The 18,348-nt window shown below is 49.4% G+C and overlaps 1 protein-coding gene across 1 annotated transcript; it reads left to right on the forward strand.

Annotated features, from left to right (window-relative positions):
- Window positions 1–7,176: 7,176 nt before the first annotated feature.
- On the forward strand, window positions 7,177–8,004 carry LOC143187636 (uncharacterized). Its single transcript, XM_076391874.1, has one exon. It carries the CDS (start codon window positions 7,177–7,179, stop codon window positions 8,002–8,004), a length of 828 nt encoding a protein of 275 aa, XP_076247989.1.
- Window positions 8,005–18,348: the final 10,344 nt, after the last annotated feature.

Consider the following 18,348-nt stretch of genomic DNA (forward strand, 5'->3'; position numbering starts at 1 on the left):
TAAGCTAACCTGCATTACACACAAAGTTCCCCGTGCGCGCACCCTAGGACCAGCTATCCTGGTACCTTCCCCCCCTCAACTAATCTTCCCCCCACCCTCTCCGTTGTCGAGCCAGCTGAATTTCGCCGAAATCGTCTCATTGATCTAATGACGATTCGTCTGTCGATCAAACTATCGACGATATCAGCTCCGTCAGTGTTTTTGACGCGTCTCTTTTTCCCCAGAATCTACCCTCCCTCCCCCCTTATGCCCAGAGACGCAGAAAGCTCCCCCCCTCCCGTTGACGGATAAGCAGTTCTAGATCCCCTTACCCCACGGCGTTGACCCCCCACCCACTCATCCCCCCACCCTCTCGCGTGCTTTTACTCCCTTATGCTCTAGCTCCTCTAGGTCCCTGTATCTACCTACCGTTCCCCTGGAGGCTTCCGATCTCAGAATTCGCAGCTCGTTCGTTGAATCGCTACAGTGCTGAGATGAGGTGTGAACCTTCCTCATCTCCGGCCTCTGTACTTCTTCCTTCTCAGGAAGGTATTTCCGTACGGAATCCCCATATCCTTTCGGATAGGTAGTCTTGGAATTGGCTTCCCGTCAGACGGCTCGCCGTTTCCATTTCTTTTGCGTTCTAGGATGCACACCGTTTGTTAAGTAGAGAGAGTATTTCATGGACAGACTCCTCGTCCCTATGTTCTATGTTTCCAGGGAACTGTGGGACGAGCAGTCTCGGGTAACTGTGGACCCTCCCCTGCTCCTATGTTTCGCCTTTTACAGTTCAACTATGGAGCAGGTGATTCGCAAGGATCGGGAGTCCTCTAGATCTATGCTCTGCCTCCCCACAGAGGTTCGCTGTGAAGCTAGATTGGCCCGCGGATTCGGACACATTCGCTACTCCTTGCCTATTCTTCGGCATTGCTGCTTCAATGTGGCCCAGTTTCGCTTAGGATACGTTTGATTCTAGTGCAAGGTATCTCTCTCTACTCTCCCGTTGTGCACCCTATTCTCTCTGTTGATGTTTTTTTTTTCCAAGGTATTTTAAGGTATTTAAAGTTTGTATTTACAATATTCTGGTAAAATCATTATTTATTCTTCTCTCAACATTCCTCATCTATTCCTTATACAGGTTACAATTTCGTGGTTCTAATCTTCTACACTCTTTTATTCAATCTACTCTCTTCTTGTCATACTTAGTTATTGCTGCTACTTATATTGTCTCTACTACTCGTGTCTATATCGTCGTTATCCTTATTATTATTATTACTATGTCCTATACTCTCATTCATTCCTTGATTCTCAATCTATTCTCTTTTCCAATTACTAAACTATACTCTATTATCACTGAGTTTAGTGTACATTTATGTTTCAGCGTATCCTATCCTCTCAATCTGCTTATTTATTTTCAAAATTTGCTTCTGTCGCGTTTCTATTTCTACTTTTAATAATTCGTAACCAGTTCTCATCTCATTCTGTTCTAATCTATTCACTCATTTATCTATCAACCTGTTCACCATATCTGCATGCATTTTACTCCTTCTATCGCTATTTATTTCAATCTCTAAGTTATTCTCAATATTCCTGCATTATTCTTAACGCTTCCAGTTTCTCTTTACTTATCTAACCGTATCTAACATTCTACTCCTTCTTTCTCTTTTTCTTTGTTTACATTCTACATCGATTGATTAGGTTATATTTTATATTTTATATTTCTTCTTTTCCAGTCCTCCTCCTACTCCTTCCTGGCTGCTTCCTTTCCTTCCGTAGTCCTTCCCTGGTTTCCTATTCCGCTCTCTGTCCTTGCTGTTGCCTTTCTTCTCATCCCGCTCTCTATTCTATCTCGTCCTCTGCTTCCTTTCCTTCCTTCCTGCAGGTCCTTCTCCCCGTCCTCCTTTGGTTGACTGTAAACATTTAACTAATTTTACTCTGTGTCCTGACGATCACTGTTTCGTTATTTGTGTTGACAGGGGCCCCGACCTCGCCCCTATCCGTGAGTCCCCCCAGGATCCTTCCGATCCTATCATCCCGTGGGATGATCTTAACTTAGTGAGGGCCCTTTCGGCCGCCACCCAGTTGGACTCTCCGTTTAGACCTTACCCTCAGGGAGTGATCCGGTTAACTCCACAGATCAATCCCTGTTCCTGTTCCTTCCTCTGCAGGTTTGTCCTCTCCTCCTTTCTTCTCTCGTCTCTCCATCTGCAACAGAACTCTCTTCCTTTTTTTTTTTTTGTCACAGTTCTTTTTTTTTTTTTCCACCTATATCCTCACTATATACATATGTATTCCTTATTATCGTTTCTACATATTTATATGTTTATATTGTATATACCTGTATATTATTATTATTAATATTATTTGTTTATTTATATATGTATTATTATTTCTTTTTTTTTTTTTTTTTACGTGCACCTATCTTACTTCTATGTCCCCTTGTACGCTTTCTTATTTCTCTATGTTTCTAGTTACTCCTTTATTTACATTGTTTCTTTTCTTTTTTTTTTTTTACAATTATAACTCTTATCGCTACTCCTTCACTTCTCTCTGCTTGCTCGTGCATCTTCTTCCTTCGTTACCGCGCTCCTCTCTTCTCATTCCTTCCTCCCGTTTCCTGAGCTTCCGGGTCCTCTCATTCATGTCCTTTTCCTCTGCTTTCCTCATTTCTCGGTCTGAAACAAACTCAATCTTCTCATTTATTCGCTTTGGTTGCTTTTCCCTCCTGGTCGTTCTCCACTGTTTCCTCTTCTCCTTGCTTCCTTTTATTCGATCTTCTGTTCCTCACCTTTCATCTTCCGGTTCCCTGTAAAATTTTATGATACACCATTAATCCAGTTTCTCACCTCCCTCTGCTGATTACGATGAGAGCCCCGACCTCGCCCTCACCCGTGGGTCTCCCCAGGATCTTATCGACCCTATCATCCCGCCGGATGACCCGAATCTAGTGAAGTCCTCCATCTTTCGATAGAGGCCATCACCTAGCTAGACTCTCCGTTCTTACCCTTACACCGGAGCTCAACCCGGGCGTTTCCACGGGTTGACCTCCATCATAAATTTCGTTATCTTCTCTAGTTTTATCTCCTTAATTTCCTCCACTTCTAAAAGGAATTTCCCCGTGTGTTTGTATCTTCTCGCCATCAGCCTGGGACACTTGCAGATAATGTGTGCACTACTTTCCTCTTCCATTTCACAGAAGCTGCACATCCTGTCTTGTAGTTGCTTCATCCTTGCCAGATGCAGCTTCAGCTGCGCGTGTCCTGTCAACAGTCCTGCCATTAATCTGCACTTACCTCTGTCCATTTCAACCATGTTTTTGGCATATTTGTACTTTGGTTCGTCTCCCAGGATTTCTTTGGCCTCCCTGCATCCTTCAGTTTCGCTCCATTTCCTCTTCATTTGTTCGGCAGCCCATTCCTTGATGGCCGTCTTCACTGTCAGCACCGACATCGGGAGGTGCGGTTCCGCTCCTATCGGCGTTTCGTCCGATCCTCGATTTGCCAGTCTGTTTGCCATCTCGTTCCCCTCGATTCCCTCGCGTCGTGGTACCCATACCAGAGTCACCTTGTTCCCCTTCTCCACCAATTTGTTCACTTTCTTCTTGCATTCCATGACGGACACGGACCTGTGTGCTGGTTTATCCAGTGCCTTTAAAGCCGCCTGGCTGTCCGAGCAGATAGCAATCCTTCTATGTTCCGTATTCCTTTCTATTAATGTCTCCGCACAGTCCTGAATCGCTAGAACTTCTGCTTGGAAAACTGTCGCCAGCTTCCCCAGCTGAATCACCTTCATATCCGTTCCTTTCTCATTCGTCCAGGCTGCTCCTGTGATGCCCTCCTTTCTAGATCCGTCCGTATACCATATCTGATGATACTCCTTCAGATCTTTCTTCTTCTTTTCCCAGCTCGTTTTGCTGCTGACTAATATCTGGAATTTCCTCTGAAAAATGAATTCTAACGTTCTACTATCCTGTCTCATACTTATCAAGTCTCGGATGGTCTTGTTTCCCTCCTTCTTCAGTATCGAGCTATGCCCAAAATCTCTCTCCTTCCAGACGTTCCATGTCATTAGCCTGTGCGCCGTCTTTAGCGCCAGTGTTCTGATTTTTACGTCCAGTGGCTCTATCCCTGCTACTACCTCCGCTGCCCTTGTCGGTGTTGTACTCAACGTACCCAGAATCCTCTTTAGCGCCAATCCTTGTAGGCCGTCCAGCTTATCCTTTACCGTCCTCATGTTGGCTGCCTCCCACCAGGCAATGCTGCCAAACATCAACCTAGGGAGAACTATCGCCTCATACATCCACTTTGTTGTCAGAGGCGATAGGCCCCACGTGGGACCCACCACTCTGCCCAGCATTGCTAGATTTGCTTTTGCTTTACTTATCTGTTTGAATATGTGTTTTCTCCACGTCAATCTCTCATTCAACCAGACCCCTAGATACTTCACCTCTCTCGTGAACTCCAGTGCCTGTCCCTTGTACCTCAGATCCGTGATGATCGGCCTATTAATCTTCCTTGTGAACAAGATCATCTCCATTTTCGCTGGGTTCACCGATAGTCCCGTTCGGTCACACCACTCTTCCAGTACCCATAGTGCCTTTTTTGCCCTATAAGTGACAGCTTCCGCGTTCTTTCCTGTTGCCAGGAAAGTCACGTCATCGGCATAAGCCAAAACCACTACACCACTTTTTTCAAGTTTGTGTAGGAGATTATCCACTGCCAAACACCATAATAGTGGTGACAGGATTCCCCCTTGAGGGCAGCCTCTATTCACGAATCCCTTCGCGATAGTTTCCCCTTTCGAGGTTTGTAGTTCCCTGGTGGTCAACATAATGTTTATCCACCGGATGACGTATTCGTTTTCCCCGAATTCTTTCAGGGCCCTTACTATCAACTCCGTGGACGTCTGATTGAACGCCCCTTCGATGTCCAGGAACCCAGCTATCGTCAGTAGCTTCCTTTTCATGGCTTCCTCCACCTCCCCTACCAGGTTATGGAGCGCCACCTCCACCGAGTGTCCAATCCTGAAGGCGTGCTGGTTGCAATGCAGCGACCTCTTCTCCAGCGTCACCTCCTTCATATATCTATCCACTAGCCTTTCCACCATCTTTAGGAGAAATGATGTCAGACTGATGGGCCGATACGCCTTCGGTACCGCATAATCCGTCTTCCCTGGTTTCGGGATGAACGTCACTCTAGTTACCTTCCATGATCTTGGTATCACTCCTAGTGCCAAGCTTGCCCTCATTACTTTCGTCAAGAATTCCTTGATATATGGCATCGCTACCCTTATCATCTTCGGGTAGATTCCATCTACCCCCGGTGTTTTGTATGGCAGGAATGAGCTTATTGCCCATTCCATTCTGTCCGGCCTCACTATTCTGTTCGCTATTTCCCAACCCGGTCTACGTGTTTCTTCTCGCCTGCTTATTCCTTCCCCATTTCCCTGCGCCTCCAGCGATGTCTCACTGAATCCCGGGAAGTGCTCTTTCATTAGCATCTTCAGGCATTCCTCGTCTGACTCCGAATATGTCCCATCCTCTCTTCTCAAGGCTCCTAGCTGCTCCCTCGCCTCACTGCTTAGCAGCTTACTGAGTCTCGTTGCTTCCGTCACTCCCTTGACGTTCGCGCAGAATTCCCTCCAGGATTCTCTTTTTGCCACTATCACTTATCTTCTGAACACCCTTGTCAGTTCTTTCACTTCTTTCCACCTCGCCACTCCTCCTTTCCTCTTGGCGATCTTGATTTTCTTCCTGATCTCCTTTTGTTCCTTCTCCAGTGCCCTATTCCACCATGGAATCGTAACCTTGCCCCTTAACTCCACTTCCTCCGTAGTCTCCTCCCAAGCTTCTCTCAGAATCTTGGTTAACGTGTCCACTGCTTCGTTCATCTCCTCCTCGTTTCCGTATCTTGTGGGGAGTTCCGAAATTCTCTCCTCCACCCTTTCTGCGTACCTCTTCCAATTTGTAGTTCTCGGATTTCTTCTTTTCTGTGCTTCTTGCTGTTTCCCTGTTTCCAACTCAAATCTGATATATTTGTGGTCGGAGAATGATACCTCCTCGCTCACCCTCCATCCTTTGACTTTCCCAGCCATGCTCTGTGAGCACATTGTCACATCCAGGACTTCCTTTCTTAGCATTGTCTCGAAGGTGTGCTTCCCTCCGTTGTTTAGCATCACCAATCCATTGGCCATGACGAAGTCCATGAGCTCTTCTCCTTTTCCATCCGTTACCGTGCTACCCCATTTCTTATGTTTCGCATTTGCCTCTCCTCCTATCAGGATCTCCGCCCCCTTGTCCTGTACGAATTCCATGAATCTTTGCATTGCTTCCCCTGGCCTCTTTTCCTTCGAGTTCCATGGTGCATATAGTGACGCCACGTATACCGTTTTATCCTCCTGGCCTCCTTCCCCTTTCGCCCGGATCATCACAACCGCCAGATCTCTTGTGTTGAATTGTCTCAGTGTTGCCGCCTCCAGTCCCTTCCTGGTGAGAATACACGCCCTTGAGTGCTTATTATTTAATGCCCATACTTTACCGATTAGACCGAGTCCTCTTATCCCCCCGTGTGCTGTCCACGGCTCTTGTATCAACGCCACATCAATCTTGTCCCTTGCCATCACTCTTGTTAAGGCCGCCGATGCCGCCTCGCTATGATGTAGATTGATCTGTATGGCTTTCAGGGACATAGTTGACGGTATCTGAAATTTAATGAAGTTTATTTCCCATCCTTGTACTGTCCCTATTCTTACTTACTCTATATATTTCCTTTGTGGCGACCCATGCACGCGCATGGCGTCACATTTTCGGAATTCGGCGACATATCAATCGCTGCCTTTCACGCCCGGGCAGAACGGTAATTAGATTAAGATTGTATATATTTCGCGGCGCCGTTCTGCCCCAGCGCGATAAGTCGCCGCCTAACTGTCGCGTAGTCCTCGAGTGTTAGAAAGAGAGGATACGCGGCAGGGGCTATGGAAAATCAAAAAGGTTCGAGGAGTCGGTTCCAGAACGCCAGCGAGTAAAGACGCGCATCAATAAAATCCTCGATCGACAAAAACCTATATGTGTGAAAGCGACTTCATTTACACCTCCTTTCCCACATAATTGGTGACCCCGACGTGATTCGCTGCGCAAGGGCGAATTGAGCGCGAACGTCTCGAAGTGGTTTGTGAAAAGTGCGTGCCGAACTCGTCGCGATGGAACCTGCGGTCGTTTCGGGAATGACGAGCCCCGCCGGGTCGGACGCGACCTTAGCACCAGCGGTAGCACCAGTAGCCATCCGCGTTCCACCGTTCTGGGAGAAGAACCCAGCGACCTGGTTCCGACAGCTGGAATCCCAGTTTGTCCTTTCTGGAATCACCCGAGACGCAACCAAATATCACTATGTCAGTGCGAACCTTGAAAACAAGTACGCCGACGTAGTGATCGACATCATCAACAATCCCCCGGTGTCCAATATGTATGAGACGTTAAAGGCAGAGCTCATCCGGCGGTTATCGGACTCCAAGGAGCAGAATATTCGGCATCTGCTGGAGCACGAGGAGATCGGCGACCGCAAACCGTCGATTTTCCTGCGACGGCTGCAAAATCTCGCGGGTGATACGGTGTCTGATGATTTCTTAAAGACTCTGTGGTTGGGACGCCTCCCAACAAGCGTGCAGGCCATCCTCATAACGCGTCAGAAGGATTCGCTCTCCGATCTGGCCGCTCTTGCCGACGCGGTTGTAGAAGTGTCACCGCGTCCGCAGATCGCCGTCGCGTCGTCGGGACAGAACGACCTCCGAGCAGAGTTGGCCGAACTCCGCCGCGAAATCGCAGCCCTCCGTATGGGAGCGAGCAATTTTCGCCGCTCGCGGTCCAAGTCGCGAAACGGACGACGTGGTTCTTCGCGATCACGAAACCGCGGTGATGAGGACATGGCAACCGATGGCAAGTGTTGGTATCACAGGAAACATGGGGCCGCGGCGAAAAAGTGCCGAGACCCATGTAACTTCGCGTCGGAAAACTCACGGGCCGATCGTTAATGGCGGCTAGCGATTCCGAGCCCGCGACGAGCCGTCTATTCGTTACGGACCGCGTCACCAAGACGATGTATATGGTTGATACGGGATCCGACCTGTGCGTGTTTCCGCGTTCGCGAGTGAGTGGACCGCGTAACAAGACTACGTACGAACTGTACGCGGCTAACGGTTCGACAATTTTCACGTACGGCTACGTTACCCTCCGCCTTAACTTGGGTTTGCGGAGAGATTTCACGTGGAAATTCGTCGTCGCGGACGTCACGACCCCGATTATCGGCGCTGACTTCCTCAGTTTCTACGGTCTCCTCGTCGATCTGCGAGCGAAAAGGCTGAGCGACGGTGTAACCACCTTAACGACGATTGGTCGAGTCGTCAGGAGTGCCGCGGAAAGCGTGAGGGCGATATCTGGAGAAACGAGATATCACGCGATTCTCGCCGAGTTCCCGGATGTCACGCGCCCGTCGGGAGGACATCGCATGCCGAAGCACGCCACTCGTCACCACATTCGGACCACGCCAGGTCCACCTGTATCCTGCAAGCCACGACGCCTCGCCCCCGACAAGCTGAGGATTGCGAAGGCCGAATTCGAGGCCATGGTGAGGGACGGAACAGCGCGACGTTCTGAGAGCTGTTGGTCATCGGCCTTACACCTGGTCGCGAAAAAAGGCGACGGATGGAGACCGTGTGGTGATTACCGTGCGTTGAACGCGAGGACAATTCCAGATAAGTATCCTGTGCCTCACATCGAGGACTTTGCACAGCGCTTATCTGGTAAGACTATATTCTCTACCGTGGATTTAGTGCGCGCGTACAATCAAATCCCGGTGAACCCGGACGATATACCGAAAACGGCGATCACGACCCCCTTCGGCTTATTCGAATTTCCGTGGATGTCGTTCGGACTTCGGAACGCAGCGCAGACGTTCCAGCGATTCATGGACGAGGTGTTGCGTGGTCTCGATTGGTGCTACGTCTATATAGACGATATTCTCGTGGCGTCCAGCTCAATCGAGGAACATGAGTGTCACCTACGCGAATTATTTGGCCGTCTGAACGACTATGGGGTGTTGGTGAATTGCGCGAAGAGTGTTTTCGGTGCGCCGGAAGTGACGTTTTTGGGATATGCCGTAACCGCGCACGGCACGCGACCGCTGCCTCAAAAAGTCGAAGCAATTCGAACTTTTCCGCGCCCTGCAACAGTGAAGGAACTGCGACAGTTTCTCGGCATGGTGAACTTTTACCGTCGGTTCGTGCCGGCCGCTGCCCAGATCCAGGCACCTCTAAACACGGCCCTGCAGGGAAACGCCAAGGGTCGAACCCCCGTCGAGTGGACGTCGGACCGGATCGAGGCATTCGAGTTGTGCAAGGAAAGCCTCGCACGCGCGACCCTCCTGGCACATCCCGACGTCACGCTGCCGTTGGCGATTTTCACGGACGCATCCGATTACACGGTAGGCGCCGCATTGCAACAGCGATCCTGCGACGGGTGGAAACCGCTGGCTTTCTTTACCAAGAAGCTAACGCCGGCCGAGCGAAAATACAGCCCATATGATCGGGAACTTCTGGCGATATATAAAGCCGTCAGATACTTCCGACATATGGTCGAAGGTCGTACGTTCGTGATTTTTACCGATCACAAACCGTTAACTTTCGCATTCCGACAAAAACCTGAGAAACATACCCCGCGACAGTTTCGATATCTTGACTTAATCGGACAATTCACGACCGACATTCGACACGTGTCCGGTAAAGAGAACGTGGTCGCCGATGCGTTGTCGCGGATCGCAGGAATTTCTCAGGCGCTCGACTATGTGAAACTCGCGGAATTGCAACGCGAGGATGAGGAGTTGCGCGCGCTCCTGCGTTCGGACTCGTCTCTCGTTTTAAAAAAGATCGCGTTACCGGGTTCGAACGTCGAACTGTACTGTGATACTACGACACCGACTGTACGACCGTTCATTACGAAGAGTTTACGGAAACAAGCATTTGCGTCATTGCATGACCTCGCGCATCCCGGTGCGAAAGCGACTGCGAGGCTAGTTTCGGAAAAGTTTGTGTGGCCAGGTATCCGAAAGGATTGTACGACCTGGGCACAAGCATGCGTGCCGTGTCAGCGCGCAAAAACTAGCAGACACGTGTCTACTCCGGTTGGTAGTTTCGACGCACCCTCGGCACGTTTCGAACACGTCCACGTGGATATCGTTGGTCCATTGCCGATGTCGAGAGGATATCGATATTGCGTGACGTGCGTTGACCGTTATACGCGATGGCCGGAAGCGTTCCCCGTCGAGAATATCACCGCGGAATCCGTAGCGTACGTGCTGCTTTTCGGGTGGATTGCGAGATTCGGGGTACCGCGTCGTCTCACGACCGATCAGGGCCGACAGTTCGAATCTACGTTGTTTAAGGAATTGTCGCGTCTTATCGGTACACAACATCTGCGTACGACCGCGTACCACCCGGCCGCGAATGGTATGGTGGAACGTTTCCACCGGCAGTTAAAATCTGCTATCGTTTGTCATGCCGACACAGGCTGGGCGGAGTCGTTACCGGTTGTCCTGTTAGGCATTCGAGCGGCCTGGAAGGACGACATTAAAGCAACGACCGCCGAGATGGTGTACGGTGAACCGATCCGTCTACCTGGCGAATTATTAGAGAACCCGCGAACGACCGACACTGGCTGCGAAACGTTCGTTGCCCAGCTTCGCGATCACTTACGAAAGTTGCGACCTTCTCCCGGTTCACGCCACGGAGACAAACGAACATTCATTTTCAAGAATTTGACGACGACGTCACACGTATTCGTGCGGCACGGCGCACTTAAAGGCGCCTTGCAACCGTCCTATGACGGACCTTACGAGGTGATCGAGCGGCACCCGAAACACTTTAACATTCGCGTTAAAGAGCGAACGATCCCGGTGTCGCTGGATCGCTTAAAACCGGCGTACCTGCTGCGGGACGAGGAGCTGGCCGAGCCCAGCAGACCCTCACCACAGGAGGCCCCTGCGACAGTCAATGTGCCCGAGCGCACAACGAGATCGGGAAGACGCGTACAATTCCCTGACCGCTACGTCGCATTGTAAATAGTAGTTTAAGCGAAATCAAGAGCGAACCGTAGTTTAAGAGCATAATAGTTTATAAGCTGTATATAGCATAATACGCATATTAATCTTTTGTACATAGTAATTTTTAAGTGCGACCGCACCCCTAATTTCACCAAGGGGGGTGATGTGGCGACCCATGCACGCGCATGGCGTCACATTTTCGGAATTCGGCGACATATCAATCGCTGCCTTTCACGCCCGGGCAGAACGGTAATTAGATTAAGATTGTATATATTTCGCGGCGCCGTTCTGCCCCAGCGCGATAAGTCGCCGCCTAACTGTCGCGTAGTCCTCGAGTGTTAGAAAGAGAGGATACGCGGCAGGGGCTATGGAAAATCAAAAAGGTTCGAGGAGTCGGTTCCAGAACGCCAGCGAGTAAAGACGCGCATCAATAAAATCCTCGATCGACAAAAACCTATATGTGTGAAAGCGACTTCATTTACACCTCCTTTCCCACACCTTGTTTATTCCTTATCCTAACTGTTTTTCTTTTCAATTTTGTCTATTCTATATGTATGTATTTCTTCTCTTTTTTTTTTTACCTGTCTTTTATCTTCCTTCGTCTTCCCATTTCCCTTTTCCTTCCGTTTACCCTCGGTTGTTCCTTTCAGCATGTTTACTTACCTTGTGCGTCTATTTGTTACTATCCTCATTGTGCTTATTATTATTACCCTTTTTTCCGCCTTATCCCTTTTTTTCTCTCCTCCCCCTCCCTCCCCTCCTCTCCCCTTTTCCCATCCCTCGCCTCTCTTTCCATTAAACATATTCACATCGTTTTCTCCTTTTCCTTCCTTTATTATTATACATTGTTGATTACATATACGGGTTTTTGTATTGTTTTTTTTTTTTACATAGTTTGTTCCTTTAACTGTCTATTTATCTATCTATATGTAAATTTCTTAACCTATTTCATGTGCTACCACATTTTTCTCTCCTCTCCTCCCTTTCTTCTTTTCCCCCTCTTATTGGTATAAACGATACCCTCGCGACCCCCCCTCCTATTGGGAGCCGCATGTCCCTTTGTTGGAGCGTTCTAAATGTCCTGGGGCCTACCTCAAAGATGAAATCCCTCCCCCTTCCCAGTGGACCTCCTTCCTTCAGTAGCGTCCAATCTGCCACCCTTATCGCTGGCGTATCGAACTTTAATAATCTTGGTATAGATTCTCCTTTCAGTGACTGCAATCCTACAGATGCGATCACTCTCATCCGTCTATTTAACACTTCCGGATCCTCTACCTTTAGCTCCAATCCGGCTACCCTTTTCCCCTCTCCGGTCAGTTCTCCATATAGCCTTGCCGCTTTTTCGTCCTTACCGTCAATTAATAGGCCCCCATTCATCAGCCCCGTTCTCTTAATGCCTATCCTCCTGTTCCTCTCCAGGCACTCCAATGCCACAACCGACAGTATTCTATCCATGTCTCCTCTCGACAACTTACTTGCCGGATACTCCCTAGGCACTACACAAAACTTGATCTTTTTTCTCCTCTCCTCCCTCTCCTTTCCCCTGTTTTCCCCTTCTTCTCCTGTTTTTCCATCCATCCTTTCTGTTTCCTCCCCTTTCTCTTCTGTTTTCACTCTCTTGATCTTCTTCTCCTCCTCCTCTGCCTTACTTCCCTCTTTTTCCCCCTGAACCTTCCTCTCCATTTCTTCTCTCTCAGCCTCTGTGCCTGTTGTTGTTATCCCCCTGTCTTCTTTCTCTCTTTCCCTTTCTTCTACCTTTTCTTCTTCCCTCTTTCTGCCCTCCATTTCTCTATTCTCCTTCCTCTGATCCTTTCTCTCCTCCTTTCTTCCGTTTCCCGCTTCTTCTCTCCCTCTTTTCTTCTTTTCCCCCTCCTTTTCGTCCTCTGTCTCATCTATCACCACTATTATCTCCTCTCTAGGTCTCCCATCGTCCCCTCTTATTTCCCATCCCCATTTTCTGTCTCCCCTATTCACACCGAAAAACGCGTCCATCATCAAGTTCCTTCCTACTGTTTTCTTCTTCTCCACCTTCTCCTTTCTCTTTCCCTTTACCTCGCTGCTCTTGGGAGGGAGCAATATTTTTCCTTCCACCAGTTCTCTTATTAATGCCTGCCTCGACGTTGATGGTTTGGGTTCCTCTTTTTCTTTTTCTTTAAGCTCTGTAAGCTCTTTTCCTCCTTCCCATACCTCCACCGATCTTATCCTCGGCCCTCCTTTCGTCTCTTCCTTCGCTCTACTCTCCTCCCAATTCTGCTGCCTCTTTGCCTCCTCCTCCTGTTTCTGTTCCTCCATCTCTATTTCTCTCATTAATTCCTCCTCCTCCTCCTTTCCTATATCCATCTCCTCCTCCATGTATTTTCCTTCCTCTACCTGCAGGATGCATTCGTCCGATTCGAATTCCATCTAAAATGAGAAATCCTTGTAATAAGAGCTTATTCTATTCGCCTCATTCTTCGTGTTCCCCTTCCCCCATGCATTCCCCTGTGATACCTAATACCTCCCGTCCCTTCACCATCTTACCATGCATTCTTCTTTACTCACATTCCCTCATCCCCCCTTCTTTTCTTTTCCCCGTTCTTTCCCCTCCCCTTTTTTTTTTTTTTACCCTTACCGTTTGTTTGTTCGTCCATTTGTTCCCCCCCCCCTCCTCTCTTTTTTTTTTTTTTACTTTGTTACTATATCGTGTAATTATTTGTACATAGGTTTGTTATATCATTTACTACTACTCTTATTGTTATTATTATTTTTATTTTATTCTATTTCATTTTATTTTATTTTTATTTTATTATTATTTAATTTTTTTTTCTTAATACTATTATTATTATTACTATTACTATTATTATTACTATTGCTCCTATTGTTTCCCTATTTCTATTCCTTGTTTCCTAATTCGTTCTTGCTAAGGCTAACTAACTCCTTTTTCTTTTATTCCCTATTGGTGGTTGCATTTTTCGGTTCTTTCTGTCTTCTCCTCCTTCTTCTCGTATATTCTTTTCCTCCTTTTTCCCAGGATCGGTGATTCTTCCATCCTTTCGTCCTCTGCTACTACTTCCTTCTTTTCCTCCTCTTTGTCCCCTTCCTCTTCCGTCATTTCTCCAAAGAGTTCTCTTTCCAATCTCTTCCTATCTTTCTCCCTGTTTTCCTCCTCTTCTTCCCCCTCTGTCACTTCTCCAAATAATTCCTTCTCCAATTCTTTCCTTTCTTCTCTTGTCCTTTTCTTCCCCACTCTCCTCCTTGCCTCTCGCTTCTGTTGCTGCCCGCTTCCCTTGTTCATCCTTTCTGCCTCCCCATTTCCTCCTTCTGTTCCCTCTGCTTTAGTCTCCTTCTTGTTCACCTTCTCGTCACATCTCCTTGCTACTATTACCACTTCTCTGTTTAGTTTTATTCCTTCCTCCCTTATTTCATTCTCCTCTCCTTTCTTTCTTATCTTCCCCTCTTCTCCCTTCAATCCCCACTCAAATGTGATATTTGGGTAGATCCTCTTCAGGCTCTTCAGTACCGATCTCCTCCCTGTTCCATCTTTTCTCTCCTTGTCCTCCTTCCCGAATACCCTCTCCCGGACATCCTTCCTCTTCCCTTCTCCTTCTGCCTTATCTTGTGGCCTAATTTCCGACTCTTCCTTGTCTGCATAGCTCCTCCCCAGCCATTCTCTCACCTTGCGCCTTTGTTCCTCGCTTGTGATCCCTACTTCCCTGTTCTCCCATCTTGACGTAACCGGTCCTCCCAGTTCCTTTTCTAGTTCCTTTTCTCCTTTTAGTTCTTTTAACTCCTTTGATTCCCTTGATTCCTTTACCCTCTTTGTCTCCTCTAATCTCTTCCCCTTTTCTCTGCTTACCTCTCCCTTTCCCTCTTTCATCTCGCTTTTCTCCATCCTCTTCTTTTCTGCTCCTTTCTCTGTTCTTTCCTGTCTCCTCTTCATTTCCATTTCCTTCAGTTGTTGATGTTTTGCTTTTCTCTGTGCTTCTCCTTTTGTTCCCCAGTCTGACATTTGCCTCCATCTCTCCTCTTCTCCCGGCGATATCCTTGAGAAATCGCTGCCCTCCTCTGACTTTGTCAGATCCACCGGTTCTCCCAATATCTTCCCTTCCAAACTTCCTCTTGCTTCTTCTCTTTCCCTATTTTTGACCACTGTCCTCGCCTTCTCCCATACCTCCCTGAACCTTTCTCCAAATTCCCTTCGGCTTCCTATTCTCCTCCTTGCTTCTTCCTTTCTTTCCCCTCTTTTCACTCCTCCTTCCTCCGCTCCCTTCCTGCATTCCTCTTCTGTCTGCGTCCCCATGTCTGCCTGTGTTATTTTCTTTTTATCCTTCCTCCTGATGGCCTCCATCAGTCGGTCATTACTCCTTATCTCCTCCGCGGCTGCATCCACATCTATTTCCACTAGCAATCTGATCGCTTTTATTAGTCTTTGTTTTGTTTTCCTTCTCAGTCCTACCTCCATTTGTCCTTGATTTCCCAGTTGCCTCATCGGTTCTTTCTCCATTCTAGAACTAAATATAGACATTCCAAACTGTCCTATCCTAGCCCCCCCCCCCCCCCCCCCCTCCTCTCTCTGCACACATTCATGCTTCTTATATATATATTTATTATTATATTCATTCATTCTATTGTGTCTTATACTATTCCATTTCCTTACCCATGCTACTCACTCTCTGCTATTTCTCCTCTTCCTCTTCATTCTTCCTCTTTTTCTCTCATTCACTTCATGCACATACCACCACCACCTTTGTTCATCATCACTAATTACTTGTTTCACTATCCCACCACTCACTCCTGATGCACTTCCTCCGCCGTGTCCGCTGGCAGAGGCTGTCCGTCGTGCCCCCTCCCCGACGAACTCCGTCGAGGGTGCGCACGAGCCTCGTTGCCACCCCCGCCGCTGGAGCCGCCATCTTTACGCAAGCCAAAAGGGGCCCGCATTGCCAGGCGATATTTCCGAAGAGATGGAATTTTCCTCGGGGACGTTGCGTCGCCCGAGTGCCTGTTTAGCAACGCTCTGCCCGAAGTCACACGCCTGGCACGAGAGTCAAGTACACGGCCAACGGTCACCCTTTGTCTTCGAGGCGAAAGAAGTGTAAGGAAAATAGAGATTGTAAATTTCGAGTTGCACGCACGTGTTCGGCCCTGCGGCCATCTGCGAGTCATCACGACGATTTTACGGCCACGGTTCTTTGTCTACGCTTTCCCTCGAGTACCCTTCAGTGTTTTGTATTTTTTTTTCAACTTTCCCGTTACACGTGTTTTCCCCGTTATTGTCCCTAATTCGCATCTGGCTGGCAAAAGTTTACCGCTTCGCGCGGTTCGAACTATCCTCCGAGATTCTCTTACCCACTTTTCCCCCAGCGGTGAGGTGTAAGTGATTTTTCGAGATTCTCTCATCCGCTTTAACGCAATTTCAGCTATTAATTGTGTCTAAAAATTTCCCCGCGCTACCTCGGGCGGTGATGCTCGCTCCACTCACCGCCCCCGCGATCCCCCGTTTGACCCTAGCGCGACACCGCGCGCTGGATGGGGGTGGGAAATCGCCTGCGCGCGAAGGCGGCCGACCGGCCTAGTCACGTTCTAATATTTTCGCCGCCGGTGCGCACGGTCACCCATCCTAAGACGGCGCCGCAGGCCCGACTGCTTAACTTGGCTTTGCTTTTCAGCCTCCTCCGAGCCGTTCGTCTACTCCCGGCCCCTCTCTTTCCCTACCTCCGCCGGTCGATCACCTTCGCCGCCGCGCGTTCTGTTTGTACCGAGTTTCCGAACTTCCCCGAACGGGCCCGACTGAGCGGGCGAGCAAGGCGAGTCCGCGAACAGAGTTTTACCGCTCGCGGCCGAATCTACTCCGCGCTGTCCGTACAAGGTATCGCTCGTTCTCCTGGCGGCGGCGCCTCCGTCGCTGTCCCGCGCCACGGGCCTACCGCGCCTCCTCTCGACTAGTCGCGCAACCCGTCACCGCGTCTCGTCTCTACGTCCACCACGGCGGTGGTTCCCTGTCCCCGATCGTGCGCCCGTGCGCCTCTCTACCTCGAATCGTGGTTGTTACTATTGTTGCTGCTGGTGCTGTTGGTGCGCTCCCGCCGCGGCACTGAAGGTGACCGCGGTGCACGCAGAGTCAGCGCACCGACACGGATGAGAGTTCTTTTTAAAATGTGACGCGCCTCCGCGGCCTCTCCCGCGCTAGCACGCGAGTGCGTGCCGGCGTGCGAGTTTGTGCAAGATATTATTTCCAACTCCGTGTCGGCGCGCCCGCCTCGTTACCAGCGCTTACTACCCGTCTACCTGCGCTACTCTATTGTTCCGGTTTAATGGATATTTCTTTTTTCTACCTCTACCGTCGAGCGTGTTTCCCGTTGCTCGTCTTTTACTTGTTTATTGCCGGTTCGTGAAGCTAGTCGTGAAGTTAAACTGTAAACACCCGCCCGTCGTGCATTTATTTGTTTGTGTCGCCTCGCTCCCCCGACCGCCCGACCCGCTCGAGCGTTTTGGAACTTTCGAATTCTCGAATTACATCGCTTCGTCGCGGTTGACTCGCGCCTGTTGGTTTCGTTCGCGTCGTCCGATCCTTTCGAATGCTTCTAATATTATTATCGCTCGCTACCGATATTATTTTTCGTTGTGTATATTTCCCTAACTCGCGCCTCTCGCCATCGCCTCATCTCTCTCTCTCTCTCCCTTCCTGCCTCGCGGTCAGCTCGCGTTTACTAATTTTCGCCGGTTTGGAATTTTCCCCTACTCTGCGCCACCCTTCGCGGCCCCTCGCGGATATTAATTCCCTCGCTACCTTCGCGCCGCGCGTCCCCTCTAAGAATTTACTCGGTCTCGCGACGACCCGCGGCTGTTAGTTTTCCGGCGCGCCGAGACAGTCCGCTGCCTCCCGCCCCTCCCCTCCCCGCGAACTCGCGCCCGCGCCTGCATGTGCAATCACTAGCGTGTTCTGTTGTATAAACCACGCGTGTACGACGGGTCAGAGAAAAGACCTACTCGTCGGTATCTCTCCGACAACATGGTGCAGCTCCCCTCACCCTTCCCCTTCGACTCGAACTAGAACTCTCTCTCGTCGCGTGCATCCTTTCTCTCGTAATCTACCCCGTCATGCAGCAACCTCTCTGTACGTGCTCTCCCGCCTCTCGACCTTGTCTCGACATCGTGTTCCCCGGCAAGAGTTGTGTGCACGAATCTACCCTGAGGCGCGAGGGGCCCGCCGCCCCCCGCCCTCGCAACCCTCCCTGCTCGTCGGCTGAGCCCCCGGTTCTCGGCTCGTTCCTCCGCCGGCTGACTCTATCTCTCTACTCGC

The sequence above is a fragment of the Calliopsis andreniformis genome, unplaced genomic scaffold (genome assembly GCF_051401765.1).
Source record: "Calliopsis andreniformis isolate RMS-2024a unplaced genomic scaffold, iyCalAndr_principal scaffold0133, whole genome shotgun sequence".
NCBI lineage: Eukaryota > Metazoa > Arthropoda > Insecta > Hymenoptera > Andrenidae > Calliopsis > Calliopsis andreniformis.

Coding starts and splice junctions, on each gene's coding strand:
- LOC143187636 (XM_076391874.1), top strand. CDS start 7,177: ATGGAACCTGCGGTCGTTTCGGGAATGACGAGCCCCGCCGGGTCGGAC.